The 11,741-nt window shown below is 36.6% G+C and overlaps 1 protein-coding gene across 1 annotated transcript; it reads left to right on the top strand.

Moving 5' to 3' along the window:
• On the top strand, window positions 1-10,255 carry LOC134532532 (endoplasmic reticulum resident protein 44). The gene is made up of 7 exons (XM_063369017.1): window positions 1-491; window positions 1,626-1,701; window positions 4,669-4,824; window positions 7,264-7,448; window positions 8,056-8,171; window positions 8,251-8,546; window positions 9,313-10,255. The coding sequence occupies exons 1-7, from the start codon at window positions 435-437 to the stop codon at window positions 9,651-9,653; spliced, it is 1,227 nt and encodes a 408-aa protein (XP_063225087.1). The 5' UTR covers window positions 1-434; the 3' UTR covers window positions 9,654-10,255.
• Window positions 10,256-11,741: the final 1,486 nt, after the last annotated feature.

The raw sequence follows: 11,741 nt of genomic DNA on the forward strand, positions 1-11,741 counted from the left end.
GCTTCTGCATGAGCCATACGCTGGGAGCGCGGTCTGATCCGCGAGTGGGTGAACTGGAACAACAATGTTGTCAACATGGTTTGTGGGACGCACCACAGTAGCATTCTCAAAATATGCATCAAAGTTGAATGCATAAAACATCGTTACCATTAGAGAATAAAATACGAGCACGGTTTGGAAAATTTATTTTATTCGTGCAACCCAAGGCCCTGCCCATGCAACAACACCGGTGGTGTTGGCCCATGTCACTGGATACGTTTTATATTATTACGATTAATCGAAGCTATTACATCGATTGTCAAATAAAAATTTCTGTGTAAGGTGTTGTAAAAGAATTTCACTAGACTAACTTTTCTGTGATTCGTCCGTGAAAGCTAGACGTGTATTCGTGTGTATGGTTGGAGATCACCGGTTACGTCAAAATTTTTAGGGAAATGAAATTGGTTCAAAGAATTAAGACCTATAGGATATCATTTTTATGCTGTATACTTGTAAGTATTGTTATGTATTTTGGTATTTCTGTGTTTAATAAGGTGTTTGCTATCACTGCTTGTAGATCAAGCCGCGACGTGGTATCGTGACTGCCCTGCTAATTAAATATTATCTTTCCTTTAGCAAGTATGCGTAATATAGTATTAGTGGTTGCCTTAAGTAAATTGTTGGCGTAATTTTCGTGCATGTTGTACATTCCTGGTTTTTTTGTGATAGGTATACTAATTTACTTCATAATTTCCGAAAAGAGCAATTTCTAATTTTATTTTTTTTATTTAAAGGAATTTAATAAATAACTTCCTAATATTTAGTAAAAAAAAAAAAAAAAGGGGGAATTTTTAAAAATATAAAGAAACCAAACTAGGTTTGAATAATGCAAACCTAACCTATCACATCCTCAAATTAGTAACAGAGCTATTCTTTGAAACGTAATCTCGAATGGTAAAATATCTGCTTTTAAATTGTCTTACATCAACTGAAGTTAAGACCAACAAATTTTTATCTTACGGCAAATGGCCCTTTGTTTGTTTACGATTTGGCAGTTGAACTGTCAAACCGTAGTGTGGATTTTTAGTTTGATTTCTTTCTCATTATGTAAATAAGTCTGTGTAAGATAAGAGTGACTGTATACTTTACAGTGTTATTTACCTGGTTTGTTACTATAAGGAAAGACACTAACTTGTTTATAACATTCAAAATAAAATACTCATATTTCTTTGTATTAACTTACTGTATGATACTTAACACGGGGTTAAAAATAATTATGAGAGTGGTGTTTTTATCATTTTAAAGATTTGATGATTACCTACCTTCTTTGCGTGATTCTGTAATGTTTGTGGTGTTGGCAAATGGGGACATGGTTAACTATGTTTATTGCAATTTTCAATGTTGTACAGTTTTTCTTTTGCTTTCCCTGTGAAACAGAGTATGCCTATGTCATGTATCTGCATTTTGGTGAAAAACATGCAGTAGTAGAAAAACAGCAAAATCACAAAATAATGTTACTTGTCCAGTGTCTTTGTGCAGGTATATATAGAAACGTTTATATAAGATGCAACAAAAAAATAAACAAGGAAACCCCGGTTACAGGTTTCATGTAAGTGTGTACAGAAGTGTTGTGCATGCTTTTGCAGGTGTGCCACTTCTTCTACAATCCAACAGATAGTGGAGCCGTACAACTAACTACCGGCAACCTCGACACAATCCTAGGTATGTTGCATGCAATCAAGTACTTTAGACTGAGGTCTTGTTTTAAAGACAAGAATTTAGCAGTATCTATGTAGTACTAGGGTAAATATGTATAGTAACGGTATTTACGAAAAAAATGCTAAAAATCCGAAAATACTTTTATTACCTATATGCTCTTTCACTTCCTCTTTTCAAAACAACCGGTGGAGATAAGAAATTCCAAATACTTTAGGAGATATCAAATTTTTTAATTTTGCAATACAACACATGTACAACCATTCGACCGTTACCATTTTTGTTATTTTGCCGTGTGTTCGTGAATGCGTAATTAATAAAATGGTCGATTAGGTCAGGTCAGTTACATTATTAATACTTTCAAACTAACCCGACATTAAAAATAATGTGAATTAATTTTAATGGCTGTTTAGTTTTAAAATATTTATAATGTAACTGACCTGACCAAACAAACCGGGACAAAAGAAAACAGTAGGAACTAAAATGGTCGATTAGGTCAGGTCAGTTACATTATAAGTACTTTCAAACGAAGCAGAAATTAAAAATAATGTGAATTAATTTTAATGGTTGTTTAGTTTTAAAGTATTTATAATGTAACTGACCTGACCAAACAAACCGGGACAAAGGATGAACAGTAGGAACTCACGTAATTTTTTTTTACTTATTAATTGCACAACAATATTCAAATAACAAAAATAAAACATTACAATTTGAAACGTTAAAAACTCACCTAAGTTAGAGGCGGGTACAATTCCTTTGCAATTTGTAGAAAATGATGTAGTCGTTCAGCTACATCGCGAAAAAAAAAAATCATACTCGTAAACAAGAAACAATGGTGGCCGCATGAATGCACAGGTATTGTTATGAAAATTTAAAAATTCGATATCTACTAAAGTATTTGGAATTTCTTATCTCCGCCGGGTTTAATGAAAAGAGGAAGCTAAAGAGCATAGAATAAAAGTATTTTCGGAATTTTTAATTTTTTTTTAACAAATATTTCCCAACTATGAAAATTAAATATTTGATATCTCCTAAAGTATTTGGAATTTCTTATCTCCGCCGGTTGTTTTGAAAAGAGGAAGTGAAAGAGCATATAATAAAAGTATTTTCGGATTTTTAGCATTTTTTTTTTCGCAAATACCGCTACTCTACATATTTACCAGTACTAGTTTATTTTTTCCTTAGCTGCCTAATCTAAAACGGCTTGGTGTACATTACACCATTTCTTTCAACCCCTTCTCTGTATTTAATCTGACATACTACTTTATGTTGTACTAGCTGCAGTACCAAGCGTTTGCCGGGCTGAACACAGGGTAATATATTGTCCGAGAGTTAAAGCAAAATGGATTTTGTAAAAATATTCTCCGTGTCCAAATATCTATGTATACCAATTTTCTTGGAGATTGGTTGAATGGCTTAGAAGTTTGTGCACTGCAGTGCCATCTAGTGGAGAGTAATAGCATAACAGATATCTCAAAAATATTTGCAGTGTTAAAATATCTATTTATACCAATTTTCATGGTGATCGGTCAAACAGTGTCGCTTCTTTGTATGCCAAGAGAAATGTTCTGTTGTACATCCAGTGGCGTAGCCAGGATTTGTGTATGGGGGGTGTTAAGAAGCGTGCCCCCCCCCCCCCTCAACGTATTAAAGGGGGAGGTCCGGGGGTCCTCCCCCGGGAAAATTTGGATTTTAAGGTGTAAAATAGTGCTATCTTAGCAGTTTTCGGTACTTAAATTTAAATATTGTAATGGTAAAAAATTTATTAATTTTAATATGAAATTTGTTTGAGTGATGAATGAGAAATTAATTAAAGATTTGGTGCTGGGGGGTGGGGGTTAAACCCCTAAAACCCGCCTCTGGCTACGCCCCTGTGTACATCCAATGTTTATTTTAACCAAACTGTTGTAATTGACTTCTGTTCAGTAAAAACTAGTGTTTCGTAACCACATCACGGTAGCTTAGTCTTGTCAGGTTGGTGTGTAGGATTTTCCTCCTGTCATTCAGATCAGTTGTAATGTACCATTTATCCTGTCCTGAATAGCCATTAGTGGTGGTTGTCATGAAGGTGACACTACTTGTGTGAGACACAGCATTCAGTGAAATGTGGCTGGTCAGTGTTGGGGCTCCAAACATGTCATTGTGCAGCCTGTGTGCCTTCGGTACTCAGTAATGTTTGTGGAGTTGGCAGTGGTGACATGGCTCACTATGCTTACTGCCATTTTCAATGTTGCACAGTTTTCCTTCTCTCCCTGATTGGCTATATAGTTGGCACCTTGCATCCAGAGGTGTAGTGTGTTTCGAGGGAAAGTTGTGGGTGGCATGGTGACTTTTCTTCCACCTCTTTTGTTTTCCTACAGACAGTACGTTTTTGCAATGTCTCGTTAGTGGGCTTCATGGAAACTCAATTACTGAACGTCTGAAAGAAGACTTACAGTGTCTACCTCCTTCAGTGCCGAGAGAGGTTGGTTGGGGAGTTGCCACAAGATACTGGTAGCCAGAAAGGAAAGACAGATAATTCAAAGCCCTCGTGGTTTCTTGTTTATTGTATCATTACAGAAAATAAAAATTATTCAGGCTACTAAAATACATTACAAATGAACGGCAAAATTCTGTAAAATATTATTCTTTATCTTAGGAACAAATTTGCTATTACCTGCAAAATTTCACATGATTCTGATGTCATAAAAGTTTATCCCATAAATGATCGAACTTTTATGACAGGTAACTTTTATCATTGTTTTTAGTTTGACGCCTGAATATTCTTCCAGCATTACGAGGATGATACTGATAAATGATTGGCTAGTAGTTACTTGAAAAACAAAAGTTTTTTTATTATATTTAATGAAGTAGTAATCAGTGTGAACTGACAGATTATCGCTTCACATGACGTGTCGTCGAACACCATGGAATCTACTGCAGTTGCCTGCACGGAGGTGTGAAGTGACAGGTGGCTCGTACGTGCTGTTGCAGCTTCCAACGAGCTGGTGATCATCAACTTCTATGCGGACTGGTGTCGCTTCAGCAACATGCTGGCGCCCATCTTCGACGAGGCGGCCAGCAAGGTGCAGGAGGAGTTCCCGGAGCAGGGCCAGGTCGTCATGGGCAAGGTTGACTGTGACAAGGAAGGTGCGTGGAATATCAGCTGCAAACAGGCAGATGTGTCGATGCTGAAAAATATACAGCATTTTTTTTTTCCTCTTTTTTTTTTAGTTTCTAACAATATTGTAAAACAGGGCAGTGAAAAAAAAAATTTGCAAGTTAATTTATGGAAATATTTCTATGGATTGCATGTCTTGTGCCATATGCATAGATTTTTTTTGGAAGTGAACATAGCTGTTTTTTTTTTTTTGTCAATTTTATAAATGTCAGCGCTTAATTTCTCTGCTTGTTCTTTCTTAGTGACCTTTTTTTTTTATAGAAGATTTGTTTTTTTTTTAACTCATTCCTTTATGGTTGGAATTATCATGCAGTTTAGTTTTACTTACTGCATGTTATTTGAATTCAGCTGTGTACTGTTTCAAAATAAATGCTAGATTGACAAGCATTTGGGGGGGGGGGGGGGGGGGAAGGTTGTGTGTGTGCTGGAAAAATTAGCCTCTATTTTTCTGAAACTAGCATTTAAATTGCAACTTATTAAAACTTATTATTTATGTTCTAAATGTTTGTAAACTAAATATTTGTTTATACAAATGCCTACAAAAATCCTAGAGCTCAGTTTTGTACAAAAGCACAATTTTTTCATGGCTTCCTACATGAAAACTACAAAAAGAATTTAAATGCTTGCTTTAAAAAAAAAATTTGTAGTGCAATATGCAAGCAAATATTAAGTCATAGAATAATTCCCAAATCTGCTGAGCCAACTTAATGTAAGCCATTCCATTTCACATGGTTTCGACGTTGATAGAAGGAAATTTCTGATTTTTAAGTACATATATATTCGTTGAAGTTGTTATTCCTTTTCTAAACTTCTCTATGCACCAGACACACATTTCATAGTTATTTTCTCTTTTCATGAGTTTCAGTAACTCCAGTTGGAAATACTTCTCATAGTTTCATTGTGCCTTGGTTGCTACAACAAACCAAGCTAGGATGGCTTCAAATTAGAATAGGAAGGAAGCTGAGGGGCGCCATCGTGAGAAGAACTCGTCTCCTCGCGTGTGGCTAGCAGATTACTCTGGGCCCATGCGGGAGATTTGTAGACATGGGACTACCACGATTTAGCTAACTGTCATCGGCAAAGTGCTAGTTATAGGAAATTATGATTTTTCTAGTATCAGAATAAGGGAGTATCGATGTCCCAATAAGTCTACCGCGTCGGTAACAATCGTTTATGAGTGCAACAAGATGACTGTGTTGCTGAGCTTGGTTCCTACTAGATAATCGATGTTGAGACTTCTCCAAGTCTTGGACATTTCAGGAGCCACAGAAATTGCAGTTCCTGTTCCAGCATACATAGCAGTAGTTGTTCTTTGCAGCTATCCGTATGAGTTCCTGCCATCGGAGAGACTACCTGGAGGTTCGAAGGAAGCAGAGAATCTTCTGTACCGTCGCATAGCAGCTAGTCGCTTGGGATTTGTGTGTGTTCTGTCTCGACTGACATCAATTACCTTGTTTTCTCGCATAATCGTCGTACATTTTATCCTAAAATAAAGTTTGAAAAGTAGGGGTGCGACGATTATGCGGAAAAAAATTTTTTTGTTAGGTGAAGTTATTCATGGAAAGTACGTTCATTTAAGAAGTGAAGTTTAAAAGCCCACGCCAAACAATTTAAATTAATAATTCATGCAAAAAAAACCTTTCTTCAACTTTAAATATAAAAACGAAATCTGTGACGCGAACGTAAGCCACTTGAATATGTGACGTGAACTAATGCGTAACTGTCGTAGTACACGCTTGCCACGAAAGAATGCGGGCCGTCAAATGTAGTTAACTCGGCACCTTACAGAGAGTGCGCGTTGCATGCAATCGGCGAGATATCAATATTCGACTACGTGTGCACGCTCTATACAGGAAGCAACATAACCAAACAAGAATGATGCCAATTAGCACTGGCTACATGTTTATAAACAATACACTGCAGTGACGCAGACGATCAGATAAAGGAAATAACGTTTAAAAACGTCTTTATAAGAAAATTTACACGTCAGACAACTTCGTATTTCCGTTAATTAAATAAGTAAATGGTAATATCAGAATAAATATTATGTTTCTACTTTAAAATACATAGTTTTATAGTGAAAATATACCTACACAAAGCACTCTGCATCTAAAAGCAGGACCAAAAACATCATGCCACGTTTACGTGATTATGGGTGCGACGATTATGCGATAAAAGAGGGTGTATCTGGAGGCATTTCATGTCTTTAATATTGGCTCGTAATATTAATGAAGGGTTGGCTCACAACTTAAAAATTAACATTAAAGTCATATCCAGTTTTGCACGATTACCTTAATATTTAATTTTTTGGCCATTTTGATGTTTGTCCGTGTGTTTGGGGTTTATTGCTATCCACCACATGGTCTAGCCTCTGGCAGTAGGGGAGCTACAGGTCGCGGTGTGCACAGGTGCGGTGGCGACTCGCTTCCACATCACCAAGTACCCCACACTGAAGGTGATGAGGAACGGCCAGCCGACCAAGCGGGAGTACCGGGGCCAGAGGTCCGCGGACGCATTCCTGTCGTTCGTCAGGAAGCAGCTGGCCGACCCCATCAAGGAGTTCAAGGACTTGAAGGAGCTGCTGGAGCTGGACGTGAGTGTGGGGACCCTCGCGGGGGCAGTGTTTGTTTGGCAGGTAGCACTGCGATTTGGCAGACAGAGGAAGTTGTAAATCTCAGTAAGTTTAGTTAATAAGTTGTAGTTTATAGAGCTATTCAGTCCATCATGAAAAAACACACACAAATAAGCTAAAAAAAAATTTTTTTTTGTCAAAACAATTTAAAAAATAGAAGTTTTAGATACCTCCTTAATTCACCAAAAACAAATTAACGTAATATTTTTTAAATTTATAACTTTTAGGTTCACATATTACAGATTATTATAGAGGTGATTGTAGTTGGTCAAACTTTGATGATTTAAAAATATTTTTGGCAAATTTAATCACCTGTATAATTTGCTAACTAGTTCTAAATATCTAAAAAATTCAGTATGATGAAACTAAGTTAGAGGCTCATGTTAGTTTACATTTGTAGGTTAAATGGTAAAATTTTGATATTTTTTATAGTGTGACCTTTAACTTGAATACATGCATGAATGTTAATAGACTATATTTTAAGAGTTTGTAAATAAACTACTTACACATATTTTTATGTTTGTAAATAATCTATACTTTTGGTTATCTTTGGTTGTTTGCTTTTCAGGACTCTAAACGGACAGTGATTGGTTACTTTGATCGCAAGGATGTCCCAGAGTACAACATTTTCAGAAGAGTGGCCACGAACTTGAAAGAAGACTGCCAGTTTTTCGTCGGCTTCGGGTGAGGGTCGTAGTGTTATCGTTGGTGGAGGGGCGAGGTGACGGTTTAGGGCGCGGAGTGACCGCCGTGTGTGCCGCAGGGAGGCGAGCGAGCGCATGCACCCGCCCGGCACGCCCATCGTGGTGTTCCGGCCCGACAAGGTGCGCTCCAACGACAAGGACGAGACCTTCCTGGGCAGCCTGAAGGTGTACGACGAGCTGAACGTGTGGGCCTCGGAGAAGTGCGTGCCCCTGGTGCGCGAGATCACCTTCGAGAACGCGGAGGAGTTGACGGAGGAGGGCCTGCCCTTCCTCATCCTGTTCCACAAGCCGGACGACAACGACAGCGTCAGGAAGTACGACGACGTCGTGTTGAACGAGCTGTACTCGGAGAAGCGTGAGTGCCTTTGGCGTTGTGATTACAAATAAAGTGCTGTGCGAATATTCAGTAATAGTATATATATAAATTAAGAACATTCAGTATTGTATTTAATATAAAACTAATAGTTAACTACTGGTCCCTTTTTTTATATTTATAAATAGTGAAACCATCGAGCATAGTTTTTGCAGTTTTTTTTTTTTTCACTTATAGCCTACATTATTAGTGAGCAATTTTTCTACACCATACATGGCATCGATGATATTTACCACTTTGTGGTTTTTCTTTAATATGACCAAACGCTGTCCATCTCTCACTTATGCTTCTATTTATTTGCCATACTAAAGGTGGTAGTCCAAAGGTCACACTAATTGTGCTACCTATATCTTGTGATTTTTAATAATAAATGCCTGTGCATTGTTTGGATTATCTTTTGTTGCCAGGAAAGAAAATTCATAAGTATTCCTGTGTAGTTTTCATCGTACCCAAGAAGTATAACTAACATACACATTTTTTTCAGAAATTTATTCATTATATTTTTTTAATTCAAATCCGTTTTAAGACGACTTTTAACCTAACTTTGTAGTAGATATAGTTGTAAATACATCTTAGAGCTGCACTGGCATGTACAGAAAAAATGCCGGAATATATATTACTAGAAAATAGAAAACAATAAAACTGAAAAAACAACACATGATGGATTATATAATTAAGAGTTGCCAGCTGCTTTTAGAAATGTGAAGTGTATGTAAAGTAGTAGATTACCGACTAGTTTCTTCCACAGAGAACGTCAACTTCCTGACGGCGGACGGGGTGAAGTTCGCGCACCCGCTGCACCACCTGGGCAAGAGCCAGAGCGACCTGCCCCTCATCGCCATCGACAGCTTCCGCCACATGTACCTGTTCCCGGACATCAAGGAGATGGAGGTCCCGGGCCGGCTGAAGGCCTTCCTGCAGGACCTGTACTCCGGGAAGCTGCACCGGGAGTTCCACTACGGGCCGGAGCCCGTCACGGACCCCCTGCAGCAGATCGAGGGCAGGAAGCCCACCAGCCCCCCGGAGTCCACCTTCAAGAAGCTCGCCCCCTCCAAGAACCGGTACACGCTGCTCAGGGACGAGTTATAGGCGTCGGCGGCTGCGGGTGCCGCCGACTCCCTCCGTTTTGTACATTTGTAACATGTGTACAGTCGTCGAGTGTGGGGGTTCAGCAGACGAGCAACCGTGTCCGTGCGGAGAACGTGACAGTTTTACTGATTTAGCGTGTGCACTGGTGATTGGTTTTTATTTATTTTACTTTTGTGAACTCTAAAATAATTTGTATCATATATTTTGAAAAAAAAAAAACACACACACACACACACACACACACACAAAGATCCTTTGTAAGTCACATAAAATATTTTAGCGTAGTATTGAAATAAATTAATCACAGTTTTGGCACACAGGTTATACATATGTTCTATATTAAAATTAAGGCCATTTATTTAGTTTTGCTGGTCGCTTTCCAATGGTTAGTTTGATATGTGTTATTTTTGATGTGTGGTTATCTGTTTGCTGAACTTTCACACCAGCTTAAGACAAAAAATTAGTATTAATAAGGTAAATGTGTATTTAAAAGAAATTTGAAAAGTTTTGTTTTGTAAAGCTTTCTAGTGAACATGTTCTCTTTGTGAATTTGTTGAATGCGCAGTAAAAATTTATACATTTAAATTGCTACAGGCAAGAAATGTCTTTTTTTTTTTTTTATATAACATAGATCTTTTAACATGATTCAATGGGCTCGGCACTATACTGTAAATTGTTTGAAACTTGAAAATTAGACCCGGGTAAAGCAAGTAGCTTCAAGTTCTTTATACTTGACAGTAGTTCTTTTAAAACTTTATACATATTTTACTTGTGCAACTAGCATAAAAACACATACTACTTTAAAATTATAAAAGAAATCATTAAAAATTTTGTTTGTGCACTCTTTTCATTTGGGTTTTATAGTTATTAGCATTTCAGATGAATGATATTAATCCCCCAATATGTCATTTAAATACAGGTAACATTACAAACGTTAACACATCAAAAGGTCAGTGATCTTTAAGTGTTTAGTACCAAATGCCTAAATACTTAGGCATTTCAAAAAAATTTGTCGTATAGTATTTAATATCACCATATTTCATTTACTATCTCACAAAAATAACCTTACCAACTGTTCATTTCAGTTACTCTTTCAGAATAATCCCATCAACTAGATCAAAAATACAACAGATTTAATACTTTGTGGAGTTATTTATGCAACAAAAAAAAAACCTATTACCAGACAAACTTAATCACTCGTGCTCAGTTTAATTTTTGAAGAGACCACTTGAAAATGGTGAATTCTGGACATGAACATAGAGATGAGATAGAATGGAGAGTCCAATATAACCTAAGAATAAGTTTCAATGCTCCATGTGGAAGCACAGTGAAACTGTGACGAAGCAATACATCAAATAAGTAAATTTTATATTTTCTTCATTCTGTTTTATATTTCAGATACTTTTTCGAACAGGCTCTACAGCAAACATTCTGGCCATAACAACTGAACATACGTACTTATGTACATTATTCAAACTTAATTAGCCAAAAAAAATTTTTACCGCAAAACTTTGTTGTCTCGACGTTTGTTGCAGAACATGTGAAATCAAACATAATCTGAAAATAGTTTATGTATGGAAGAGAAAACATGATGATTGCATTCACATTATTAAAATACCTTCTATACTGAAATAAAAATTATGGGTAAAACAAGCTTCATCAACAAATAAAATTTTAGTTGATCAAAATAAAAATTACATACTTTAAATTGTTCTCTCCCATTAATTAAAATTCCCAGAGAAACCAAATATTCAGTATTATGGTACCAGTATAAGAAAATTACCACCTTAATCTTGCACTTGAAGACTTGCTTAGTCAACTTTAATCAATACTGAACAGGTCGGTCGCATAGGTCGACGAAGTCAAGCTGATGACAATTTACTGCAAGCAAAATTGATATCTGGAATCCACACAAATGAAAAACAGAAATTTTTTTAAATTCAAAATTAGGTTCTGCAAAATCATATCAAAAACATAAGAATATTACTTCCACTTTTACCATAAATTGTACAGTAACCAACAATGGCTGAAATTAAAACAGATAATTTATCATAAGATTTACATATTCAGTTATTAAACAAATATAAT

Source organism: Bacillus rossius, chromosome 6, assembly GCF_032445375.1.
Source record: "Bacillus rossius redtenbacheri isolate Brsri chromosome 6, Brsri_v3, whole genome shotgun sequence".
In the NCBI taxonomy this organism is placed as follows: Eukaryota; Metazoa; Arthropoda; class Insecta; order Phasmatodea; family Bacillidae; genus Bacillus; species Bacillus rossius.

What these genes read in the sequence shown, in the direction of transcription:
- LOC134532532 (XM_063369017.1), top strand. Translation starts at nt 435, where the DNA reads ATGAAATTGGTTCAAAGAATTAAGACCTATAGGATATCATTTTTATGC. An exon ending in CATTTTTATGCTGTATACTT is followed by an intron (nt 492 to 1,625) that starts GTAAGTATTGTT and finishes ATGCTTTTGCAG; the next exon opens with GTGTGCCACTTCTTCTACAA. An exon ending in CAACCTCGACACAATCCTAG is followed by an intron (nt 1,702 to 4,668) that starts GTATGTTGCATG and finishes GTGCTGTTGCAG; the next exon opens with CTTCCAACGAGCTGGTGATC.